The sequence below is a fragment of the Amblyomma maculatum genome, chromosome 1 (genome assembly GCF_055883805.1).
Source record: "Amblyomma maculatum isolate TAMU_Amacu chromosome 1, ASM5588380v1, whole genome shotgun sequence".
Taxonomy (NCBI): domain Eukaryota; kingdom Metazoa; phylum Arthropoda; class Arachnida; order Ixodida; family Ixodidae; genus Amblyomma; species Amblyomma maculatum.
This window is the reverse complement of record NC_139344.1, coordinates 466,538,449-466,550,498: the sequence shown is the minus strand read 5'-3', so window position 1 is coordinate 466,550,498 and position 12,050 is coordinate 466,538,449. Positions and strand designations below refer to the sequence as shown.

The following is a 12,050-nucleotide window of genomic DNA, read 5'->3' as shown; positions in this document are numbered from 1 at the left end:
CGATGCCGGCGGTTGTATCGAGCTTTGGAACGCTCTGGCGAAACGAGAATCCGCAAATGGGACAGAGGCGACCTATTCGGCTCGACAAAGAGTTTCTGCGATGCACGTTTCGTCATGGATGGAGTAGGGAGGAATAGTGTCTAGAAAATTCCGAGCAGCACGGTCACACACAAGAAACTCTAACTGGTAATCACGTGTGTTGCAGTGTTGAAGGCAAATGTTATAAACGACAGAATGGCATCCCAGTTTTTGTGGTCAAATGCGATGTACATATACTGTAGGTTTGTGAGAGTGTGGGTTTTTGCACTCCGTCAAACTGTTGGTTTTATGGTGATATGTGTGGAGTGGCCAAAACGCTATGCACACAAGCGGAAAAGCTCTTCCACAACATCTGCTGTATACTGGCGACCTCGTTCACTGATGATCCCTCGCGGAAGCCGATGGCGCAGGATGACAGAACGCTCATGGACATGTGGCGAGTGGTGGCTGAAGGAAGAGCGACCGTTTCGCGGTAGCGTGTGAGGTAGTTTGCACAAACCGCGATCCAGCGACGATTTCCGTAGGAGGACGTCGGGAAGAGACCCGTAATGTCGATTACGACTCTCGAATGCACCGCGTGGTGCAGTTACAGGATGCAGCAGGCTCTTTGACGTAGACGTAGGGCGTTTGTGTCGCTGGTACTAAGTGCAGCTGCCAACGTAAAGCGTAGTCCTCAGGCTCATCTTCGGCAAGTAAACCCGGTCACGGGCGTGGTGGAGCGTTCATGCAGAGTCCATTTGCTCGGAAGTGACGTCGCCATGCATGGCACGCAGGGCGCACTTGAGGTGGCTGTCAGAACCAGGTGTAGAAAATTTGTGCCGCTGTTTGAGTAAGCTTTTTTGTACAACAGGTCCTCATGGATACAAAAGGGGCTGGTTACAGTAGAATCCTGCGCAGCCGCAAGCAATGGCTCGAGGCTTCTGTTGGTCGCTTGCGCAGTCCACAGAGCCGAGACGACGGCTAACTCAGGCACGATGGAGACGACGTAATGATCGAAGTCGGCAGTCACATTCAGTTGCAGGAAGGGGATGCCGTGACGTGAAAGACGGTCAGCGTCGGCGTATTTGCGGCCGCTTTTGTACGAAACAGTGAGGTCGTACTTTGGCAGGTGTAGGGCCCGACTTGCCAGATGACCAGATGGGTCACGAAGTTTGACGAGCCAATGCAGGGCACGATGGTAAGTCACAACCGTGAAGGGGCGTCGATGGAGGTAGCACCAAACTCGCTGAATACCGCAAACTACAGGCAGACACTCCTGCTCCTTAACTGTGTATTTACGCTGTAGTTTGCTGAGGGAACGGCTATAATGCGGAATTACATGCTCGTCGGTTTCTGAACGTTGCACAAGCACAGCACCGAAACCTATCCCATTTGCGTCAGTGTGGGATGTCACGTAAGTTGAAACTTCAGCTGGTAGAAAGACGCGTCACAATCTGAAGTCTAGTCGATAGGGACGTCGTTCTGGAGAAGGGACATCAGAGGGTAGGCGACGTCGGCAAATCGCGGAAGTAATCGTCGAAAATAAGAACACAGCCCCTAAAAACAACGGAGCTCCTTTGAGTATGTGGTCGTTGGAATGCAGCAACTGCTGTAGTCTTCTGTGGATCGGGCCGAACTCCATCGCGGTCGACCAGATTTCCGAGCGCGAGCGCTTGACATTCGCCAAAATGGCACTTGTTAGATTTCATGACAAGCTCAACTGTCTGCAAGCAATCTAGAACAATAGCGAGCTGTGTGTTATGTTCAGTAAATGTCCGACCAAAAATGACATCGTCTAAGTACCAGACACAGATTTCCAACTTGAGGCCACAAGTATGGCGTCGATAAATCTTTCAAATGTGGTCGGTGCATTCCAGAGGAAAAAGGGCATCACATTAAATTAAAACAGGCCGTCAGGCGTAACAAATGCAGTGTTTTCGTTGTCTGCAAGCTACATCAGAATCTGACAATACGCCGATCCAAATCAACAGAAGAGAAGTAAGGCGCCGAGAAAAGGCAATCTGTAGCGTCGTCGATGAGCGGGAGGGGATACACATTTTTTTTACTGATGGCGTAAAGTGGCGGCAGTCGTTTTTTTCTTACCAATATGGCGGAAGCAGCCGAAGGAGTTGAAAAGTCTTAAATTACGCGCCTGTTCAACATGTCTGGGACTTGCTTGCTGAAGACCTTGCGCTTTGACTGCGACATGCGGTACGGTTTTTGCCGGATCGGATGGGCAGATACTATGTCAATCATACAGCGTGCACGAGACTGCAGAAACCGTTGCTAGACGTCGGCCTGCGCGATGTCGAAGATGGAGGGGTGCTCAGACAACAGAGAAGGCGAGTGAGTAGCGCGGTTGTCAGAGGAAGCATTAACGATAGTGACATAATTCTGGATAGCTGCGCTTCATGAGGCTAGTTTCGAGCCCGCCCGAAAATGAAAACAGCCCAGTCTGGTGAGCAATTTATAGTCCGCAGTCCGACAAGGCCCCTTTTCACGTAAACCAGGTAATGCGGCACTAACACAATTTACTTGATACACTGTGAATAAACAGGGGCTGCAGTAGCCTCAAATGAGTCGTTAATGGCACGGGAGAAGGATACCTGGATGTACACTGCAGAAAGAGGCAGTACGACGACTTCATGGCACACACAGAAAGCCTTCATAATCTAACGACTCTTCCAAAAGTTGACAAGGAATACAGCCACTAACGATTAGCCCTCCCGTCCAACAAGCAAAATTTGCGCCACGCATAAGCAGGAAGTCAGTTCCCAAGATTACGTCATGTGTAGATTGGGACAGGACTGCGAACTCCGCCGGAAATACTGTGCCCCCCAACAATCTGTAACGCTGCACACCCTAACTAGATGAAAGGACTCTCCGCTTAAACCATAAAAATTAGGTGTTGTACCACATAAACTTATCTTTGTTCTGCAAAACGTTCGCAAAATACAAACTCATATGAGCGAAACAGTAGCGCTATTGTCTTGTAAACAAACGCCATTGTAAACAAACCATCAACATGCATGTTAACTTTGATTATATATTTAGGAGAATCCCCCAAGGTGAAGTAGATTTCTAGTGAGGGAGTAATTACTCAGTGACGTCCGCTCAAACGCAGCCATACGGCTACAAAGGAAAACTTCCGGCTGTTTACGGTCTTCCACAACTTGAATATAACCTCTACGTAGGTCGTGCGAGTTTCTCCTGCTGCCAGGGCCCTCTGAGCAAGCGTCTGCTCGTCCTGTTTCTTCTCAACTAGGTCGTGTGGAACTTTGTAATTGTAGCTAAGCAGCTTTTAGGCAGCAAGCTACCGATATAGTCAAGTGGGAAGGAACATCTTCAAGTCGCTGTCCTGCTGCTTTTTCCGCTCATCCTCAGTCATATGATGTACATGCCTAAAATAAATAAATAATGGATAAAGATAATCAAGAGATAAGCTGCAGTACCCAGGGCTTCGAGAGGTTAAGTTATATTGAAATGAAATAAGAGTTAATCGCTTTGGATTGCAGTGATTAAACGTGGAACAAGACGAGTGTAGTCGGTGGTTTCGTCTTAAAATTCCGATATGGTCTTAAATTTCCTTGGAAATTTTCCTAAATAAAAATATATACGTTTTAACCGGAGATTTAGCTCATTACCCGACAGTCGTCAGCAAAGTACCATTTCTAAAGCTTGGCTGAAAGCTAATTTATACATATCTCGGACAGTCGTAGATTCAACGCGGTATTTTATCAATAAATGTTAGTGAGCATGTGCATCCTCAATAAACTTCTAAATACAGAAGTATCTATTAGGTGAGCAGCAAAGTGTGTGTTGCAATTTATTTCCTGCCTCATGAGTCTTAGTGGCTTTGACATGCTATTGTCATCAAAGTATTCTCTTTAAAAATGCGACATTGTCAAAACAGAGATCGCTAAGGCAATTAGATCTTTGTGTCTTCAGGATTCTCTATTTGTAGGCCGCTATTGAGGCATACGGTGCATTCGTCGTCGGTTTATTAGTGTAGAAGATTTCCATATGTCCGCGCCACCCATCGTGTTGCAAGCTTGAGGCGCACTTTATTGTCAACCTAAAAGTTTGTCAATAGTATTTGTCCGTGATGAGATTCTAACATTTTTCTGCCTCACGCATGTAGATGGTAGAATTTCTTGCCACAACAAGAAGGAACATTAGCACCAGTATTTAATTAGCGTTCTTGAAATACCTCTAACGAACGCTGCGATGCCAAGAAGTGTCAATGTTGCCTTAAGTGTGGATGAGGATTTTGAAACGAGATAGCAGTTAAAATGCTAAATATTAACTGAATATATTTTGTGTTCCCGAAACGGTTGAATCGCGCCCTCCCTTGTTGGCGTTGGTATTACTGTCGGAGATTGTAGTTTGGTAATTTCCGGTACAACAATTTTTTATTAGAAATGGCTTTTAATTGTATAAAATATTATTATAGGAACCAAGCGGCCAATTGCTAGATGCAGGGAGGAATATGTTGCAAGTTATCTGCCGAAAAAATGCCATGAAGTTTTTACAATGTAATCAAGCTGTGTTTGATAAAATATGCATTCGGCGAAACCGAAATGAGCGGAATTTACTCTAAGCGCTTTGCACATTGATATAAAAAAAATGTGAGAAAAATATAGCGAATTCTTATGGGAGACGTTATGGCTCTACATCACGATTAAAAAGCTCCTTACTATTGCCGAAAAATGTTCAAAACTTTATTTTGTCTTCTTTCCGTAGCTGCCGGAATGCCGCCTTATCGCTCTTATTCTGGCATGCGTGTCAATTTGAGGTTTTTATTATGCCCGTTGTCGCCAGTCGCAGCTTTATCAGTTTGCCGCTCAAGATACGCTAAGATGTGTTTCAAAGATTTCGACCACTCACGTATGTTTCTGCAATATTCTAGGCAGGGCTAGTTACCGTTTTTACAGCTTTATCGAAATGTTTCCTCGCCGGCTATAAATTGAACGTTTGTCGGTATGACGGTGTTAGTCGATCGACGACCGCTGAGTACGGTCGTTGCCATCACCGCAGTTGACTTGTTCAAATAATTTGCTGGCGCAAGTCACCACCGTAGAGTATCATTAACGTAAAGATGGAGTCTCCTCATTTGTTGCCGACAGCATTATCACCACTACGCGACCATATAATCCAAAACTATAACGAGTTACTTGCGGGAACACTCATACTGGGAAAGTGTAGGAACATCTCCGCATTACTATGTCGCAGCCCTAATCATTTTGATCCGCCGAAAAGCTTAGCGGCTTGTAGTGCCTACCGATACTACCCGCAATCACGGATTTTCCCGATGTCTGTCCGAGACCGCCACCTGTCCTTATCTTCGTGAAATTGAAGTGTGAAAGAGGAGGCCCGCGTCAGGGGGCAGGGATGAAGCGAACCGAGCACACAGCTGCAGTTAGTAAAAGGGCAGCCTGTATTATTGTTGCAGCCGTCGCTGGGCAGTATTGTACAAGCGAATGCCACGATAGAAGATGAAGTTCCTTTTTTTGTCACGTTCCCCCATATTTCGCCCCTCGCGTCAGTCACCCGTCAGCCTTCACGAACCGCAGGCGTGTAATTGCAGTGCTTCATAGCTAGAGCTTGGCTCTGCCGCGGCTTCCACATCATGAAGTAGACTGTGTTAAAGTCAAGGCTGTGGTCAGAACCCAAGGGTCACCTTCAGCATCATCTGACTGCCGCCTAGCACGCTCTGCGCGTCTACCATCCACTGAGCTCCGAAAATAAAGTTTTAGAGCGTAAAGCCTGCTCCTAATTCCCCCATGAGAAAAATCAACGTCTCTGGCCGCCCACATTTCACCTTTAAATATCACACTGTGCAGAATACATGGTCGTAAATCCCCGCGGTCATTTATTCGAGCAAGCTGGTGTTCTTCATTCACTTGTATTATCTGCGTGTGCCCAGAGCTGCGCCGAAAAAAAAAAAAACGCATTGCTGCCACTGGGATTTCAATCAAACAAATCAGATTTGGTGACCTAGGTGCGAGAACACCATGCTATCCACGGGTTTGGTATTTGTGGCCCATATTGAACAAAAATACAAACAGCATCATACTGCAAAATAAATTATAGTTAACTCACAACATATCCTATTATAGAAGAATTAAATTGGTCGCTTTCCCCAATGCATGATAAATTCGAATAAACATGCCTGAATTTTCAAAAATGAATTACCTGTCGTACAGAATCACCAAAATGCTCTCGGAGAGCTATAACATCAAGATCCGTATCGCGAATAGGCATTCGCCGTTTCCGCCTGCTTAGCATAGCGAAAAGCATTATCATATCACGCGAAACTCCGTCAACAATCTCTTGATCTAGAAACCGAGTTATGTGTAGGGTTTAGAGAAAAATCTTTCGCATTGGTCCGTTTTAAGACATAAGAAGAACTATCCATAACAACCTGTAAACACGTGTCAAACAGTGTCCGGCTTTGTGCATAAAATACAGCTGGCCCAACATAGTGCAAATAGCTCATGTTCCGCCATCCATTTCTTCAAGGGCAAAACCCCCAACATGCTATTTAAAAGAGAATAATTTCACAGACGTTTGTACAGGCATGCGTTTCAAACGTTTCTTACACTTGGTGTTGCGGCGTGTCGTTAACCGTCTCATGTTGTTAACTGTTTGAAATTTAGGCCGCTAAGCCAGTATATTTGTTCTGCTATGCAGGTCTCCCTAGCAGCGGAACATAGCTTCAGGAGCATGTAGAGAGAACATAAAATATTGATTCGCCAATTATAAATCCAAAACGGGCTAATGATGCGCGCCTCCATGACAATAATGTTGATGGCGATCTAAAGTAATTTCATTTTCCCAAATTCCGGAGACAGTTTCTTTGCTTAAGTCGGTAAGCTTTGGTTCTGGTATGACAGAAGCTTCACAGTCATTTTTATACCACACATTGCCATTTCTTGCTCGAAATGTCGAAGTAGCGGTGGTGAACGGGACGAGGAAAAGCGCGGAATGTTTTTGTGCGCTTGAGGAAAGAGTGGCCCGTCTAAAAATAAATTACCATAAAAAGACCACCGCCGCGTATTCAAAAGCATTGGATGGGGAAGCGAATAATAGTCCTTAACTGATAGCGAGAAACTTGTGTGACCGCAGAAGACGAGCCGATCGAAATATGCTGATTTCAAAATTTCGGAAAGGTTAATTCCCAAACGCAGCGCCACATTTCTAAATGGGACTCAACTTTGCTATAGTCACGTTTTTTTTTTTTATTGAATCGACTCCCATATACAAAGGGTCTCAAACAAAGTATACAAAGTAGCCTATGTGTATAGCCCTTATTTTGGTAGAAATGAAAGGCAGCAATTTAACAAAAATACCGGCCCAAATGCGTCGTGATTACAGCGTTCACATACGCGACGAAGTAAAGCACTACCACATTTGCGGCTTTTGCGATGCCTTTTAAAAGGCACGTAGGACAGCCTACTTTTATGAAGGCAAGAAGTGACTCGCGCTATGCTCTGCTGCGACTGCCGCCCCCTCCCTGCTTTCTCCTAAAGCGTGCGCCGCCTCGTGACCGGTGCTTTGATGCTCTCTGCACTGTTTCTATTTGGAAAGGGAATTCTCTCATCCTCCTCCTCTGAGGACAAACTATCCACCACTCCTCATCTGAAGGCGCCTGCTGCGCTTTATCACTTGGTGTGCTAAAGTCATTTGCATGCTATTCGACATATATATAGCCCCACCGGGGGGGGGGGGGGGCGCAGTGGTTACGGTGCTCGACTACTGTGCCAAGGAAGCGGGATTGAATCCCGGCCTCGGCGGCTGCGTTTCGATGAAGGCGAAATGGAGCGGCGTCCATGTGCTGTGCGATGTCTGTGCACGTTAAAGAACCCCAGGTGGTCGGAATTCCCGGAGTCCTCCAACACGGCGTCTCTCATAGCCTGAGTCGCTTTGAGACGGTAAACCCCACAAACCAAGCAAACCAACCAACATATATATATTTATTTCTTCGGGTCGAATCACTTTCGGAAACTAATCTCTAGATTGACCAGCAAAGGCATACCTAATGGAAATTTAAATGGTATGAGCCCACAAGAAACACTTAACGAAGTGACAAACAATGACATTTTATTGCGAATGGAGGGAACTTGGGCCCAAAGTTTAGTTATGGTACCATCCACAGACGCCATCATTGCGTACTGTTGTAAACTCTCAGACGGGCTTGCAATGGCCGAGTTACCTTTGTTGGGGTGCGATTACTGTGTTTGTTTGGGTGCATTCCAGCGCGCAAAAAATTTCCACGAGTGTCTCTGCACGACCGTGACAGCTGTGGTGGCCCAGCTTGCGCCAGTCGGCAAAAAAGGCTTGCGGCGTGACAGCTGTTCCCGACGAATTTTATTTGTGCCACATTATGCATTATCGCTGCTACCAAACTGGCACTTGCACAAGGCTTAGTGGAAGGAGTACTACACGGCTGCTTTTGTGACAGCTTCTTTCGCCTGTTCCATGCGCATCTACGTAATAAGGATTTTAAACTACTGACACGCATCCCTCTAGTTGAATAATCCATTTGTCCGAAAGATCTGCCCGTCGTTTTATCAGAAGTTGGGAAAAGGCTTGTTCTTCACAAATTTTTATTGTCATTCAGCGCGTTTGTCTGTTGTATTCCAACATTTTTTACACAATATTCTAACCTCAGCTTGCCACGCATCGCGATGTGCCCCGTCCATAGCCTCTTTGCGGCATGCTTTGTAGCTTTTCTTTGTGTACCTGTATATTTTTTAGTGCGCGCTCTGATTGTGGCGCCTGGCGAAACGTCGTACGTTACCAGTACAAAGCCTGAACACGTTACCTTCGGGTTTGGGTTTGGGTTTGTGGGGTTTAACGTCCCAAAGCGACTCAGGCTATGAGAGACGCCGTAGTGGAGGACTCCGGAAATTTCGACCACCTGGGGTTCTTTAACGTGCACTGACATCGCACAGCACACGGGCGCCTTGCTTTTCGCCTCCATCGAAAAGCTGCCGCCGAGGCCGGGATTCGATCCCGCATCTTTGGGAACAGTAGTCGAGCGCCGTAACCACTGCGCCACCCCGGCGGGGTACGTTACCTTCGTCGCGGCGAAAAAATAAGTTCTCATATCTTTTTTTTTTTCAGATTGGAGGAGCCTTCTCTCATATTTCGCGTTTCACATATGTGGGCGAGTTTCTTCTTAATATTCGCATGTGTTCTTATTGGAGTATTCGTCAGCGCATTTACAGGTGAGTATAGCCTTCGTGTTGCAGCTTGCGCGGTCATCCTGTGGAATTTCTACCTCACTGCAAGTTCGCTACACAAATAATAAATGTACTTAACAAGGTATTAAAAACAATTTATACACACGGACCTTGCGGTAAAGCACCTTGGTCTCTACCAAATATCTGCCAGTGGTTCAATACAACTTGTGAACGTAACCTGCTCAACGCTTTCACTGCTTCTGAGATACGAGAAGGGACACTGTGAAATTAAAGGTCTTTTATATATTTGTTATCACCAACGTCAGCCGGATTGTACACGCTACACGGCGAAGCTCTGTCGTATATCACTCCAACTAATCCGGTCTTGTGCTAGCTCCATCAACTTGACCTCTGCGAACTTCCTAATCTCATCCGCCCACCTAACATTCTGCCGCCCCCTGCTACGGTTTCTTTCCTTTGGGACACAATTTGTTACCCGAAGCGACGATCGGTTAGACTTTAGTCGCACTACATGCCCTACTCATGCCCATTTCTTCTTCCTGATTTCCGCTAGAATATCATCAACTTGAGCTATTTCGTTATCCAATCTACACGTTTTCTATTTGTTAAAATTAGACCTACTAGTTCAAGTGGAACCTTTTTCTTTAGTGTCCAAAGTTGAGCCATGGGTTAGTACTCGTAACATTTGCGAATGTTGTATACTTTTCTATTTAGCGATATCAGTAAATTTTGGGTTATAAACTGCGAGTTCTTGTCAAATCGACTCCATCCTAATTTCATTCTGTTAATTCTTTCCTTAGAATGGCGATGAAATTAAAAATCGGCATTCAAGGTAGAGGTGGCTCTAGCACTGATGGGGACGGGTGGAGGCAACTGCTCAGAATTTTACGTTCAAGTATTCAAGGATGGACAGCCCCAGAACATTGACAGTGTAGAGCTACTTGCCTACACTTGCTTGTGCCGCAAAAAGGCTGCCCGTAATAACTATTCATGGCGCACACAAAGCACGCTGTTTCTCTCCTCAGTAAGGTAGATATTTAAACGTTAGACTACGATACTACATTCCAGAATCACGCGCTGTCTGAGTGCGTGAAACTGCGGTGAAAAACTATAGCTTTGCAATTACTACGCCAGGTGCATTGCAACATATCTAGGCAGCTTGCAAAGTCATGCTAATGAACTCCCGCATGATATTAGTGACCCAAATGAAAGGGTCAGTGATAGAATTCATAGGAGTAGCCGCGGACTGGAGCATGGTAGGACTGAATCATTTATGATAGCGCGTCATATCCCCAAGTGCGGAGCTAAAGTTTCCCCTCATGCTCACTTCCTTTGCCTCAGTTGCTCTGATATGTAGGCCCTGACTCCAAAATAAGAGAAAGCGTTTGTGTCGCTTGTACAACGCTTGCTTACAGGAATAATTGAGAATCCTTGATTGGGAACAGTTAAGGGAAAGAGGTGACGGATAATCCTCAGTACTTTTTGATTTGCTGATGAGAATATCTTCCAATGTAACTTGGGGGACACAGTTGCATTGTAAGGCATGTTGCTTCTACCTGTATCTAAAGGCGCAAACAAGTAAGACGCATGAAAATCTGTACAAAGAAAGATTGGACAGCAGAGGCGCACGCAGAGAATCTGGTCATATGCCAATAGATGTAAAGTAGAATGAAGTCTAAATGTTACGCATTTCGATATGATCTGACCACCGAACAACTGTCCCTTTTTCTTTCTGTAAGGCATCGAAGTTGAAGGCTTAAAACTATCCCTTCTGATATCCATACAAAGAAGGCATTCTACAAATGGTTATTCGATATGATTACTAAGAATCCATGTTGCTGCGAACACAATAAAACATTTTCTTTTTTTTTCAGGAGAAATAAAAAACGAACACCAGCAACAACATCGCCTGTGCAGTGATTTAGCAGTTAGGTTCTGGCGGAAAACGAAGTTACTTCCATATGAACAGAACACTAAAGTAAGATCATTCACGCTATGACACTTTTGCGACTTTAAGCTCACTGAAATTCTTGTGCTTTTCAGGACGTGCACGTCGCAGGAGCCAAGATGAAGACACGTGCATCCTATGTAGACGACGAAACTCTTCTTTCACGTGGATCAGAGACCACTATTTAAGGGCATCATATTAAAAAGGCACGAGAAAGAAAAGAAGTTTCTATTTATTTGTTTACCCTTGGAGCTATTAGGCATTGGAGAGGGGAGTGGGTAAAACATACAAGAAAAAACACAAAAAGCAGACGATAATAAATTAAACATAATACAGACCTACACCTATATAAAATCTATAACAGCATTACGAAAGGCAACAGTATAAGTAATTTGAGTAATATAATAGGGAAAGTGATTTCAGCTAACACAAGTTCTAGGTATGAATGAATCGTGAAAACTTGTGCGACAAGGAGGGATCCTAACTTTGTGGCGGTAATGAATGCGTGCTCAAATATACGGTGGTCTTTTTAGTAACTTGTTTTTAAGATAAGGATGTGATAAATCCTATGATGTGTGAAGTATTGTGATAAAAACTCCCGAAATGTATTTCCCACAAACCCCGCATACAACAGGGGGAGACCCAGAGCTCCCGCCTCCATCACGAGGCCCTGCCCCCACATCTACCTCCCAGTTCTTGGGGAAGCTAGCCGCCGTTCGACGGTTACTTTTTGTTCATTTTCGGTTCAGCGCCAAGATTTAGCTCCAAAGGGCTTGCTAGGCCCAGCGTCACTTTGCCTGCTCGAATTAAGAGCCCAGAGAGAGGACTTATACCCAGGTGCGCCGTACCTCCTCTTTAGCCTCAGTTGCCGTTAC

General features: G+C 45.3%; 1 protein-coding gene across 1 annotated transcript in view; it reads left to right on the top strand.

Moving 5' to 3' along the window:
• LOC146209874 (sodium-coupled monocarboxylate transporter 1-like) overlaps nt 1-11,363 on the top strand; it is a 173,389-nt gene extending 162,026 nt beyond the window's left edge. Inside the window, exons 13-15 of the mRNA XM_084587465.1 lie at nt 9,148-9,251; nt 11,102-11,205; nt 11,271-11,363. Of these exons, the coding sequence (XP_084443591.1) occupies nt 9,148-9,251; nt 11,102-11,205; nt 11,271-11,363 (301 nt within the window). The remainder of the gene's footprint in view (nt 1-9,147; nt 9,252-11,101; nt 11,206-11,270) is intronic.
• Nucleotides 11,364-12,050: the final 687 nt, after the last annotated feature.